Consider the following 14,113-nt stretch of genomic DNA (forward strand, 5'->3'; position numbering starts at 1 on the left):
AAGAGAGTGAGAGAGAGAGAGGAAGAGAGTGAGTGAGAAAGAAACAGTCGATTGTATCATTTTTTTCTAAATTACATTATCACGTAAGATCATTTTTATACGTGAAAAGATTTTAATAAGGCGTTATAACTAATACGACGATGAGGACGATGACGATTACGATAATGATAATAACAATAATTAATTTTACTGGTTTTTTTAACCCCCCTTCCTCCCCAACCCACCCCACGGGAAAATATGAACATATTCAAAATAATGAAAGGGAAAAGGGCAAAAAAAAAAAAAAGTAAAAAAAATCATTTAAAAAATTTTTTTTTTTTTAGTTATGTGACGTCACGCGAATGATTAAATCTGCAAAAGCAGAAGACATTTTATAAATTAATATACATATAACAATTTAAATTTAAATTTAAATTTGTTTTTAACCAATTTATTTGGTTGTTGTTGTTGTTGTTGTCGTTAATCATGTGGAACTTATTGTTATGATTTTATTTTTTTACTTGCCTTTCGATTTGTATTATTATTATTATTATTATTATCGTATTAAAAAAATAATAATAATAAATGTTAATATTTGATTGGCTTTTTTGTCGGAAAGAATACAACATTGACGAAGCAGAAGAAAAAAATAAAAATAATTTAAATAATATAAATAAAAAAATATGTTGTAACAATGAAGAAAATTGTCAACATATCGGCTTATATAAAGCCTTTAGAAATTCGGTTGTTTTAAGCGGGTGAGTTTCCCAAAAAAAAATAATAATAATAAATTCGTCGTCTGCTGCGATTTATACGAAATCGATAATAATAATAATAATCATGATGATGATGATGACGTGGTTAGAAAAATTTTATTTTTTTTTTACAAAATCGAATCAAATCAAATTTTTAAGTTTATTTTCTTTGGTGTTCCGTTTTTTTTTTTTTTTTTTTTTGCTGTAGATTTTATGATGATGACAATGATGATGATGATGATGATGATAATGATAACGTTTTTTCATTTTCTTTTTAGAAAACTAGCACTTGGTAATGAATCGACGGAAGAAAGAACAATTCGTACGACGCCGAATTGGTCGGAAACGGCGATTAACGGGGACCATTTATGGAGTGCAACTTCTGCATCTGGAGATTTTTGTTACGTCGGAGAAAATGACTGTACGGTAAGACAAATATATATTAAAAATAATAATAATTTTTTAATTAATTTTTATTACGTAATAAACAAAAAAAAAAAAGGAAAAATAAAATTTTTCAAAATGGCGACGGTCGATCTTATTTCATTTGTTCGTTGAAATTTAATATGACGCGAACGATTTTCATTTTCACTTTCATTTTTTTATTTTCGCTTGAATTTTATCATCGATTTATTTATTTTAAAAGAAAATTACGTTAATAATAATAATAATAATAATTTATTTATTAAGAGTAAATAAAAACGAAATTTAAATATTTACGCGTGTTTGTTTTTTATTTGTTTGTTTGTTCTCGGTAAACGTTTTTCCAAAACGCGAAAATTTAAATTTTTAATGTAGGAAAAGAGAAAATGATAAGAGGTTGTCGTAGTAGCGATAGTAGTAGTGGTAGTGGTAGTAGAGGTGGTAGTGGTAGTAGAGGTGGTAGTGGTAGTAGTAATTGAACAATTTAGTTTTTTTTTAAAATCGATATTTTATTGATTTCATTAGGAGAAAAAAATTTTTCCATTGAATTTATTATGTACACAATTAGAAAATTATTTTTAATTTACTGTCACGTGAATGAATGAATGAATGAATGAGTGAATGAATGAGTGAATGAATGAGTGAGAAATGAGAGAAAGTCGTTTATCGCGTGAATGTGTATTTATAATTGTAATAAAATTCTCGACCTATTTACTAATAATAATAATAACAAAAATGATTCAAAATTTTTTCCGTTATAATAATAATCGTACTTTTTAATCGATTTCTAATCGATCGAATTGAAAATTATTTATAACTAATAATAATGATAATTACGAATTAAAATGAAAATAAAAATTAAATTTTTATTTAAACGCCTTAGAGATTTTAATTACAAAAAAAATTACGTCAAATTTAAAATTTAAATCTTTTTTTTTTTTTTAATTTTCTCCACAACGTCGGGAAAAACGTCGCGTAAAAAAATTTTTTTTTTTTTTTTTTAATTAAAAAAAATAAATAAGTAAGTAAGTAAAAAAAAGAGAGGAGAGCAAACAAACAAACAAACAAACAAAGAAACATGAGGCAAATGAAAAAAAAAGAAAAAAACGTACAAGCAAACAAACAAATGTAATTAAAACCACGTAAAAAATGATAATAATGATAATAATAATTCTCGGTCTTTATTAACGTTAATTATATTTATTTAAATTAGGTGATTGTTTATTTTTTTTTTTAAAAAGAAAAAAAAATTAAAGGAAAAAAAGGAAAAAAAAGGAAAACAAAAAAAAAAACAATGGAACATAATTTTTTTTTTTTTTTACCGTTGCTCTATCCTCTATTAATTTTACAAAAAAAAAAAAAAAAAAGTAATTAAATTTTATTAAAAAACTATCCCGCATGTTTTTCATTACAACTTTTATTAGTAATAATAATAATAATAATGAGTTTACAATATGGTCGAATACATTTGAAATGATAGATTCGAATGAAAATTCTAAATTATTTACCTTTAGAATATTTTCCTCAAAAAGAACCTCTAAAAGTTAACATGAAAAATCTATTACGTAATAATAATAAATATAATAATGATTTTTATTAATAATAATAATAATAATAATAATAATAATAATAATAATAATGAATATGTATTAGAAGAGAAAAACAGAAAAAAATAACATGAAAATACACTAAAATGCAATTTTTCGCATATTTTCCAACCTGTTATTAACACAAATAATTATTTAATTGAAGGTTTTTGTTTTGTTTTTCATTTAATCATTTCGTCCTTCTAACGTTGGGGGAAATACAAATTAAAAAAATAAAAACATTACCATTTACCGCGCGTACTTTGCGATGTTTTGTAAAAATTCGTGTTTTTTTTTTTTTTTATTTGGTAAAAGAACATAATTAAAAACCGGTCAACATTGGCATACTTTTTCTAGAACTTTTCTTTTTTTTTTTTTACATACAAAAAGAAAACTTAAGGCGAAATTTTTGTTTTGTAACGACCTTCCGATATTTCAAATATTTATTACAAACACATCCATCGATCGATTTTTTTTTTTTTTTACGACGTAGTTTTAAATAATTCGAACGAAAGAGAGAAGGGGGGGGGAATTTATTATTTATTTAAAAATCGATCGAATCAGATCGATAAAAAATTTTTAAACTTTTTCCGTTCATATAAATAATAATAATACAAAATTCATTTTGTACTTGGTAAAAAATTTATAAGCGAAAAAACATACTCGCGAATCGTTAATAATTGTTTAAATAAATAAAAATGGAATTGTTAATAATATTAATGGCGTGATTATTATTATTATCATCATCATCGTAGATCGTAAATTAATTTATGGAATTATTAAATAAAAGCGTATAAAACATAACCGAAATTTTTGTACTTTAATGTTTATGTATTCAGGTAATAAAAATTCAATTAAACATTAAAACCTTTAAGGTAAAAAATTTACGCGTAATACATAATAATAAGATTTTTTTTTTGCAAAAGAAAATAGAGAGAGGGGGAGGGGAAGGAGAGAGGGAGAGAGGGAGAGGGGGAGAGACTGCCTTAAAACGTAAACGCTTAAGATCAAAAAAAAAAGGAGAAAAGTTTATAAAAGTTTTAATCCAATTATTATTTTTTTAAATAGAATTTGATAGATGTTTTATAAGAAATAATGAGGGAGGGGGATACGGTTAAACGTAGGGTAATGAAATTTTTTTTTTATAAAAAGTTGGCAAAACTGTCATTTTAATAACGAAAGAAAATAATAATAATATTGATGGGATTTTATTTTTCAATATGGAAAATGACAAAAAAAAAAATTCAAATGGTTGATGGGATTTGATCTTTAAAAGTAAATAAATAAAAAGTCGTTAACTTTAACAAGATGGCGGAAAAAGTACGGAAGAAGAAGAAGAAGAAGGGGCGGGGGAGGAGGAAAGAAAAAGAAAATAAATAAATAATTTTTTTTTCGAGAGAGAGAAAAATCGATGAAAAAAATTTTGTTTTGTTGATTGATTAAATAATTTATTTATTTACTTATTTTTTTTTTAAATAAGGGTAAAAATGTCGATGAAAATTTTGCGCGTCGTGGTATTAAATCTTATTTAATCATTTTAAAGACACGACGATTATTTTTTTTTTCCATGATGACGCGACTCATAACGCGAAAGAGATAACAGTAATTGTTTTTAACGACCGTAAATATTTTTTTCTTCCTTTTTTTTTTTTTTATTTCTTTCTGGAAAAAAAAAAAAAAAAAAAAAATTTACGATGTTTTTATCAAACGTGATTTATCGTCATAATCATCATCATTATCATTATTATTATTATTATTATTATATTTTTATAAAATTTTTTTCCAAGTTTAAAAATTTAATTTTTTTTTTTATATTTAAAAAAAAAAAACTTAAAAAACTTAAAAATTAAAGTTAAAAAATAAATTTTAAAACTTTAATTTATAACTTAATTGGATTTTTTTTTATATATTCCGTCGGGAAGACTGCGGAAAATTAGGAAAAAGGAGGGATAAAGAGGGAACGGGAGAAAAAGAGTTGAGGGAGGGAACAGGGATGAAAAAGACAAAGAACTGAAAAAAAAAATGACAAAAAATGAAATTCAGACGCGAGGAAAAAAAAATAAAAAATATTCGGTAATAAACAAAATAAATTTAATTCTTTTTTTAAGGGGAGTTAGGAGATAGGGGGTAAGGGAGGGGCGAGGGAGTGGGGTGGGGAGTTCCAACGCCGCACGAGTCATTTTATGAATTTTATTAATTATTTTTTTTATTTATTTATTCTCGCCGTGAAACGGATCAAGTTTCCATTTAAATAATTTATTTTATTTTATAAACATTTTGTAAAGGGCCCTTAATTTACCCCCCCTGTTCCGCCCCGCCCCCTTCTCTCTCTCTCACATTTTCTTTCCTTACCTTTGAATAATAAATAAAACGTTAAATTTATCCGTGACGTATTAATAATAAACGAATATGTATTATTTATATATTAACTGATTAACCTTCGAAACAAAAAAAGGAAAAAAAAAACGTCAATCATTTTCATTGATTTTACCTTCTTTTTTTTTTTTTTTGAAATCACGGAAATTTTAAAGTCAAAACGAAAGGGATGATAAAATAAGGGATGATGAAATAAATAATTATAAAATTAAAAAATTTTTTCCCTTCGATTTCAATATTTAAAATTTGATTTAATTAATAAATAAGTAAATGAATGAATGAATAAAATTTTTTTGTAAAATTTTTTACGCATTCCCACGGGGGGGGGGGTAGTTTGGAAAGGGATGAAATTTTTTTTTTTTTAATAAGCGTAAAAAACGTGTGAATGTTTTATCATGTGACTGACCGATTGATTGATTAATCTCACGGGGTACCCGTTAGAAAAAAAAAATTACATTTCGCGTGACTTTTTTAAATTAAAAAAAAAAAATTATAAGAGGGAAGAGGTTTTTTTTTTTTTTTTTTTTTTTTTGTAAAAAAATAGGGGGGAGGGAGGAAAAAGGGTATATGAAAAAAAAACAATAAAAAAATGTAAACATTAGTTTAAAATGAGGATAGGAGGAGGGGAAGGGAGAAGAAAGGGGGTGTAAAAAAAAAATTATGACTTCATTGTTTTTATATATGTATTTTACACGTATATTGCGTTTCGCGGTTTTTTTTTTTTTTGAATATTTACTCCGGTGACTAATCAAAAACATCTGATTAAATTTTTTTTTTTTTTTATTGCCTCATTTTCACGTTCAAATTTATTAGACGGTTCGTTTTTTTCGGCGGGGTGGGAGTGTAGGGAATAGGGAGTAGGTAAAAGGGATGAATAAATTATCACGTTGATCAAAATGACTCATTTTTCCATAGGGTTTTGTCGGCAGAAAAAAAAAAAAAAAGGAAAATTATCGGGAAAGTTTTTTTTTGTATTAAAAATGCTGCGTTTTATAGCGTGAAAATTTTCATTGAAAACTTTTTTATTCGCGATAAAGGTAAATTCGTAAAGAAAATCATAACACAATGTCATAGTAGACGAGAGACATAAAGAAAAAAAAAAAAAAAAAACTCAATTATATAGTCTATCATATTTTTTTTTTGTTGACGTCACGACCACGCCCTTAAAGAAACTTTGACGATCGACTCCATGTCCTTTCTCTCTCTCTCTCTCTCTCTTTTCGCGACTGTAAATTATTATTTCTCTTTTTTTTTGTTGTTGTATTCCTATAAAAAATAAAATTGAGATGAAAAAAAAAAAAACGAGACGACAGAATACAAAAAAAAAAAAAAAAATCAACCGAGTGGAAACGAGTCGAACTAAATTACTATTTAAAAAAAAAAAAAGGGGGGGGGGAGCAATGAAATTTATCTTGTACATTATTCGACTCCTACATTTTTTTTTTTTAAACTGAGAGTCATTACGGTTCTGACTCATGAAAATCATTCCGTTTGTTCATCACGTCACCATTTTTTTTTTTTATCCTGTTTTTAGTTGTTGTAAAAAAAAAAAGGTTCGACCTGTCTTTGATTAAAAAAAAAAAAAAATGGAAAGGAAAAAAATGATGACTTTTATGTCTTTTTTTTTTCTTCTTATTCTTCTTCTTCCTCTTTTTAGTTCTTCGATAATGTACTTTTTTTTCTCTCTCTCTCTTCTTCTTTTATTCTTTTTACATTCTAATATCCATTAGTTTTTATTTTTTTGAACAATTTCAAAAACAATTTTATGTCGTTACGTTACTTTACTTTTTCTTTCTTTCTTTTTTTTTCTTTTATCCTATCCATTATTATTATTATTATTATTTACAAGGTTTTCCGTGTGAAATGATGACGTTTAAAAGTATTTAATTAAATTCCGATTGGATTTTGTTTATTTTTTTTTTTGTCAATAGTTTGAATCGTTAAAATTATTTATCGACAAGTTAGTTATATTTTCGAATGTTAATTTGAATGAAAATGTCCGGAAGCATTAGGGATTTCTCTTCTCGAATCCGTTTCGAAAATGATAATTGACGTACTGTATAACAATAACGAAAACGTTTTCCTTTTTCAATAAAAAAGTTTTCAAAAGGTGTCGAAGATGCTAGCAGTACTAGTAGTAATAGAAAAATAAGAAAGAAAAGGTTTTCTTGCAAATTTTCCGATATGATAACAATTGAAATGTGGTAAATTTTCTCACATTTACAAAATAAATTTCAACGTGGATTTAGATTCGCAATATCTTTTATTTAAATAAAAAAAAAAAATTTTTGAAGATGCAATTATAACTTGAAATCAATATTTGAATAAAGAATTAAACAGATAAACGTAACGAGTGAGAGAGAGAGAGAGAGAACGAAAGATAACTAAAAATTTTAAAACTAACAAACTAACAACAGCAATAACAACAACAAGAAAATAATAGAAAATTTTGTTTATTTGTAAATTTAAAGCAAAGAATGAGAAAGAGAGGAGAGAGAGTGAGAGAGTGAGAAATGTTGTAATTTTATTTATTGATTTATTTAATCAATCAATAAAATTTTCATAAAAAATTAATTTATACAAATTTTAAAAATTATTAAAATGTTTGTTTACAAGAAAAAAAAAAAAAATTTTTCCTTTTTTTTTTTTTATTCCAGTCGTATATTATTATTATTATTATCATCTTTTCGTTCGCGTTTTAACAACGTATAATAATAAACTTAATAATTTTATTTATATTAATATTATTCACTTCCGTTTCCTGTTTACCTGTTGTACTTGAAGATAAAATTTTTTAATTTATTTATATGAACTTTTTATCATGGTTTAAAAAAATTTTTTTTTTCCATTCGACCTCTTATCTCTCACGTGTTTTCCATTGATATTTCCCGGTGACAAAAAATGTATTTAAAAAATTTTCCATTATTATTATTATTATTATTATTTTTCCAATTATTTAAACACGCAACTCGATTTATATTTTTTTATCATGAAAAAATTAATTCACATAAATAAAAAAAATTTTTTTTTTTTACAAAACAAACGAAAAAATGATCGTTTTATTTTTCGCCCTATATTATTATTATTTTTTAATAAAAATTTTTTTTAATTAATTGTTATAAATTAACAATTGAATCGTGTTTTTGTTTATAAACGCTAATTAATTATTATTATTTTTTTTTTGTTGTGATTTGAAGTAGAGGGGAAAGGAGAAAGAAAGAGTTTACAGACGAGTTCGGAGTAAAATTACAATGAAAAAAATAAAAAAACTTTTTTATTTCTTATTATTGTCAATTAAACTTTTTAATTAATTAATTAATTAATTAGTAATTTAATTTTAATTTGATTTTATTCTTTGAAAAATTTTTTTAAAAAATAAAAAGTAGTCGTTTAAAATTTTTATATATTAATAATGAGAAAAAATTTTATAGAAACATGGACCCAGGATGAAATGTTCCGCATGTAAAATCATAGCTCATACGTTTTGCATCCCGATATTAGTAGATCGTATGAAATTTCATTGTAAACCAACGTTTCGGGATGTCGGAGTGAGACAATATAGAGAACAAACATCAATTCATCATCATTGGGTACACAGAAGGTTTGTTGTATTATTATTATCAAGTAATCTCTTCTTTTCCTTTGTCTAATTAATAATAAAAAAATTTTTAAAATTAAAGATCTCAAAAAGGAAAATGTAAACAATGCGGAAAGTCATTCCAATCGAAATTAAGTTTCAGTACTAAAGAAATTGTCGCTCTCAGTTGCTCATGGTGTAAGTCTGCATATCATAATAAAGAATCATGTTTCAATGTACAAAAAATTGGGGAAGAATGTTCGTTGGGTACGTTTCGAACGATAAACAAAACTACAATAATAATAATAATAAATTAATAACGATAAATAATTGATTGGAATTCAGGTAACCATCAGCAAATAATTGTACCTCCGTCGTGGATAGTTAAATTACCCCGTAAAGGTAGTTTTAAATCAAGCCTTAGAAAATCACCTAAAAAGAAACAAACAATAAAAAAAAGATCGAAAGAAAAAATAGAAAAAGAATGTCGGACGTTTGTGATAAAGCCGATACCATCGGCTTCCGTTAAACCTGTGATAGTTTTTATTAATCCAAAATCTGGTGGAAATCAGGGAGTCAAACTCATGCAAAAATTTCAATGGATATTAAATCCGAGACAAGTTTTCGATTTAACTCAGGGAGGACCAAGAATAGGGTAAAAAAAATTCATTTCATTATTATTATTATTAATTATTGTTAAATTTAAAACCATTTCGAAACGGTTAATAAATTTAATTAAAAAAAAAAAAAACGTTTGACGTAATAAAAAGTCGCTCACTCTCACTCACTTTCTTATTTTTTTTTTAAATTCGTCGACAAAAAAAAAATCGTCTTTTATTATCATCATTATCATTATTATTATTATTTGTTTTAGATTAGAAATGTTTAAAAAAGTTTTAAACCTTAGAATTTTGGCCTGCGGCGGTGACGGAACCGTCGGTTGGGTTTTGTCCATATTAGATCAAATTAAATTTCATACGCCGCCAGCGGTGGGTGTACTTCCGCTCGGAACCGGAAACGATTTAGCAAGAGCATTAGGTTGGGGAGGAGTAAGTAATATGACAATTTAATATTTCATAAACCGTCTTCCTCCTCATCCTCCTCCTCATCCTTTCACTCTCGGCACCACGCATGTATTTATATAAATTCCCATTCCGGAACCCGGAAGCGACGACGAAAAAAAAAAAAATAAATAAATAAATAATTTTTTTTATTTTATTTTTTAATTAAAGGGTTACACTGACGAACCCATTGGGAAAATACTTAGTAACGTTGCCGAAAGCGAAGTTATTTTATTAGACAGGTGGGAGCTTAAAGTAGAAAAAAATATCGAAGCAGAATCATCGGATGGTGATGGTAAAGAAAATCTTCCGTTAAACGTAGTCAATAATTATTTTTCACTTGGTGTCGATGCTCACATTGCATTGGAATTTCACGAAGCCAGAGGTTATATAAAAAAAATTTTTCTTTTTTTTTTTAATGTTAATTTATTATTCCTAAGTAACATTAATAATAATAATAAATTTTCTTTTTTTACAATTTAATTGGTTTTAAAAATAATTAAAGTTTTATACTAAATCGATAAAGTTAAATTGTAAACTTTTTTTCCCCCCCCCCGCGATCTTCTTACAAGTTGAAATAAGTTTTTTTTTTTTTTTATTTAAAAGTAAAAAAAATTTACTCAAGAAACTTTATTACGCACTCTTTCAGAAGCCCATCCGGAAAGATTTAATTCACGTTTAAGAAATAAAATGTTTTACGGTCAGATGGGTGGAAAAGATTTGCTCAAAAGAAAATGGAAAGACTTATCCGAATTTGTTAAGTTAGAATGTGACGGAAAAGATATAACGCCGAAGTTAAAAGAACATAAAGTACACGCAATCGTATTTTTAAACATTCCTTCGTATGTTTTATTATCATTATTATTATTATGTTTGCAACGAGTGGTTCATTATTATTATTAATATAATCTTTTCGTTTAAGGTATGGAGGTGGAACACGTCCATGGAATCGTGCCGGTGGTTCTGTTGATCCTTCAACCGATGATGGACTCATCGAAGTTATTGGCCTTACAACTTATCAACTAGTAATAAAATTTCTTTTTTAAAAAAAAAAAACTTTATCGTATTTTATTACTTATATAATTTTTTTTTTTAATTAAAGCCTTTGCTACAAGCTGGAGGACATGGTACCAACATAACACAATGTAAAGAAGCTAAAATAATAACGACCAAAACCATTCCGATGCAAGTTGATGGTGAAGCTTGTCGCTTATCACCTTCCGTTATTTATTTATCATTGCTCAATAAAGCTCCCATGTTGGTTAAGAGAAAAAGCAGGCAAAATCCTTTCCCGTAATTATTATTATTATTATTATTACGATAAATTATTAGAGTGAAATTATACAGGATTAAAAAAAATTTGTTTTTATTTAAGACCGGCCACGTTGGAAAAGCTTAAAGTATCCGTTCAGAAAATCGGAATGTCTGATTACGAACAACATCACTACGATAAAGATCTTCTTGCTCAAGCAGCTTCTGAAATTGGAGCTTTGGAAGTATCACCGGGTACCGATCTAGAAATCGTTAGAAATTTAATTAATCAAATGGTTGAAGAAACGAGTACGGCTAAAATATCACCCGATTGGTGTTTCATTGATTGTAAGTAAATAAAACATTTAAATTTTTAAAATGGCGGGAAAAACGTGTGCGTGGAGGAGGAAATCAAAGGGGGGGGGGAGGAACAATAGAAAAAAATTCAAGAAAATTCTAAAAGATAAATTATTATTAATCAACGGTCAACAAAAGTAAAAAAAAAAAAAATCTCATAAATCATTATGAGTAATAAAAAAAAAAAGAAAATTTTCCTTTTACTTTTCCTTTTACTTTTCATTTTTTCTCCAGTTTGTTTAAATAATTCATCATTTTATCATGACATTTTTTTTTTTTTTTATGACTTAAATCCATGTTTTTTTATCGTGTCACAAGAAAAAAAAAAAAAAAGACTAATGTGATTTTTAAAAAGAAAAACTAAACCGGAAACACGAGCGGAAAAGTCAACATGTATACAAAATTATAATCAAATATTTAATATTTGCGTTTCAAAAATAAACAACCAAAAAAAAAAGAAAAGAAAATATTACATGGCGAATAATATAATTTTTGACATGTGACGGCAATTTAAATGAAATTCGGTTTTCTCGAATTAATTTAGAAAATGGTTAATTTTAACGGTTAATTTTCATTTCTAGAAATTTCCAAATTTTAATTTTTAAATTTATTTTCTTATGCCACCATACTACTCACGCGTTGTGGAATAATAGGAATTTTCGTTTAAATAAAATTTTAATGGCGGAGGAACACAAATGCTCTTGATTTAAATCGATCGATCGATCGATGTATCGAAACGTATTGAAAAATTTTTGTTTTTTTTTTTTTGTTAATTAGCTTGCACGGCGGAAAGATTTTTCAGAGTTGATCGTGCTCAAGAGCATCTTCATTATGTTGCTGACATAGCAAGCGATATTTTGTTCATTTTGGATCCGGAAAAAAACACGAGTGCATCTGATGAAGATTTACAAACGTCAAATACAGCATCACCCGGAAGCATAACGGGAGCAGATTTAAGGTAGTTTAATTTTCCATTTTTCTTTCGATCAATTTCCCTTTATTTAAACTTTTTAAAATTTTTTTCTTTAATTATTAATGAATTAAACATTTTTTTAAAAAATATATTTACTAACACACACGTTTTTTTAATAATAATAATAATAACGTTTTCACGTTAAAAAAAAATTTTTATCGCTTTCTACGCACGAAATTTATTCTTTTTTTTTTTTTTTAATAAAATTTTATTATTATTATTATATTTCTTCTATTTACACGTTACTAACATACGATTTAAAAATTGTTTTTCTCGTTATTATTATTACTAATTCGTAATAAATTTTATTTACGTTATTCTAATTCCGGTGAAAAAAGTATTTCGATATTAATTTCGATATATCGTCGATTCATCATATCGAAATAATTTTTTTTTTTTGTTCCTCCCACGTTATTCTCCATTCCCTCGCATTTCGAATGAATTAATGGCCAGAAAAAAAAGAACGTAGCGTGAAAGGAAATAAATATTATTTTAATAATAAAAATAAAATGTGAAAATCTATCGTTTTGATTAATAATATATCGTGGAATCAGCGATGAAGAATGGAATTCAAAACCGACACGTGGTGGTAGCGGTGGTGGATGTTACGACGTGCAAAAAACAAAAACACGAGTCCCGTTCATATCAACGTTTATGGATGGAAAAAAATGTTTTGGTGAAAAAACAAAAGATGAAATTATATGCAGGAGTAAATCCGCCGAAGGGATATCATCACGTAGTAAATATGACGAAATGAAAAATAGACTTGTACTCAAATCGAAAATAACTAAATCACCTTCGGCCGGAAACGCAATTAGGTAAAAAAACAATAAACGAAGATTGATAAAATCCCCTAAAATGTCATTTAAAAAAAAAAAAAGTGTAATTAGACGTATACGTTACGATTACGATGATTATGATGATTATGACGCCTTCATTTCCGTTTTTCACATTTTTTTTTTCTTTATTAAATCCACCATCTATGAGCACTTTTACTTCCTTTTTTTTCTTTTTTAAATGCATGAACTCACGCATGAATTTATTTCATCTTTTGTAAAAATGCACGTGGCACGAGATGATAATTTTTCTCTTGCTTTTTATGTTTTATTAAAATGTTTAAAAAAATTACAACGAGATATTTTAAAAGTTTGTGCTAATAATAAATTATATTTTTTAATCGTTATTTATTATTATTATTATTATTACATTTTAACGAAAATTTCGAAGTTGATGATGATGATGATGATAATAATAATAACGATAACTCTTTTTTTTTTTTACTTTATTTTAAAAGTTTTTTTTTTAAAGTTAAAAATGGCTGCATTAAAATATTAATTGTTTAACGTGTTTTAATATGAAAAGCACAACGCGTTTTCCCATTTTTTTTACTTTTTTTTTTTTTTACTTTTTGCGCAGTTTTACATTTTATACTTTATTATTATTATTATTATTATGGAATCTACAGGTAAGCTCATAAGTTAAATAAAAAAGGGGAAAGGGAAGAGAAAAAATTTTCTTTTTTTCGTGACTTCCGTCTAACCGTAAAAACATGAAAAATTTTCCCGTGAAAAGTTTTCTTTTTTTTTTTTTTTTTTTAAACTCCACCATGTTTATTTTTTTTTTATTTTTTTCACTTTTTGCGGTTTTTATTCCTTTTGTTCTAGAATGCGTAATGGATGACGTCAGAAAGAAAAATCTCTCTCTGTTTTTTTTTTTTTTTGGAAAAATCTTTTATGAAAATTATCATTTAAAATAAAAATTTTTCTTGTAACATT

At 26.0% G+C, this 14,113-nt stretch overlaps 1 protein-coding gene across 1 annotated transcript in view; it reads left to right on the top strand.

The window, feature by feature from the left end:
• Window positions 1-673: 673 nt before the first annotated feature.
• Window positions 674-14,113, top strand: part of Phum_PHUM178430 (Diacylglycerol kinase zeta, putative) — a gene marked incomplete at both ends in the record, with an annotated part of 14,417 nt that continues 977 nt past the window's right edge. The window contains 13 exons of the mRNA XM_002425124.1: window positions 674-723; window positions 1,013-1,160; window positions 8,551-8,720; window positions 8,800-8,963; window positions 9,042-9,351; window positions 9,571-9,745; window positions 9,929-10,142; window positions 10,407-10,599; window positions 10,680-10,782; window positions 10,860-11,050; window positions 11,133-11,356; window positions 12,143-12,323; window positions 12,893-13,156. Coding sequence (XP_002425169.1) covers window positions 674-723; window positions 1,013-1,160; window positions 8,551-8,720; window positions 8,800-8,963; window positions 9,042-9,351; window positions 9,571-9,745; window positions 9,929-10,142; window positions 10,407-10,599; window positions 10,680-10,782; window positions 10,860-11,050; window positions 11,133-11,356; window positions 12,143-12,323; window positions 12,893-13,156 — 2,387 coding nt within the window. The remainder of the gene's footprint in view (window positions 724-1,012; window positions 1,161-8,550; window positions 8,721-8,799; window positions 8,964-9,041; window positions 9,352-9,570; window positions 9,746-9,928; window positions 10,143-10,406; window positions 10,600-10,679; window positions 10,783-10,859; window positions 11,051-11,132; window positions 11,357-12,142; window positions 12,324-12,892; window positions 13,157-14,113) is intronic.

The sequence above is a fragment of the Pediculus humanus genome, genomic scaffold, assembly GCF_000006295.1.
Source record: "Pediculus humanus corporis 1103172107526 genomic scaffold, whole genome shotgun sequence".
In the NCBI taxonomy this organism is placed as follows: domain Eukaryota; kingdom Metazoa; phylum Arthropoda; class Insecta; order Psocodea; family Pediculidae; genus Pediculus; species Pediculus humanus.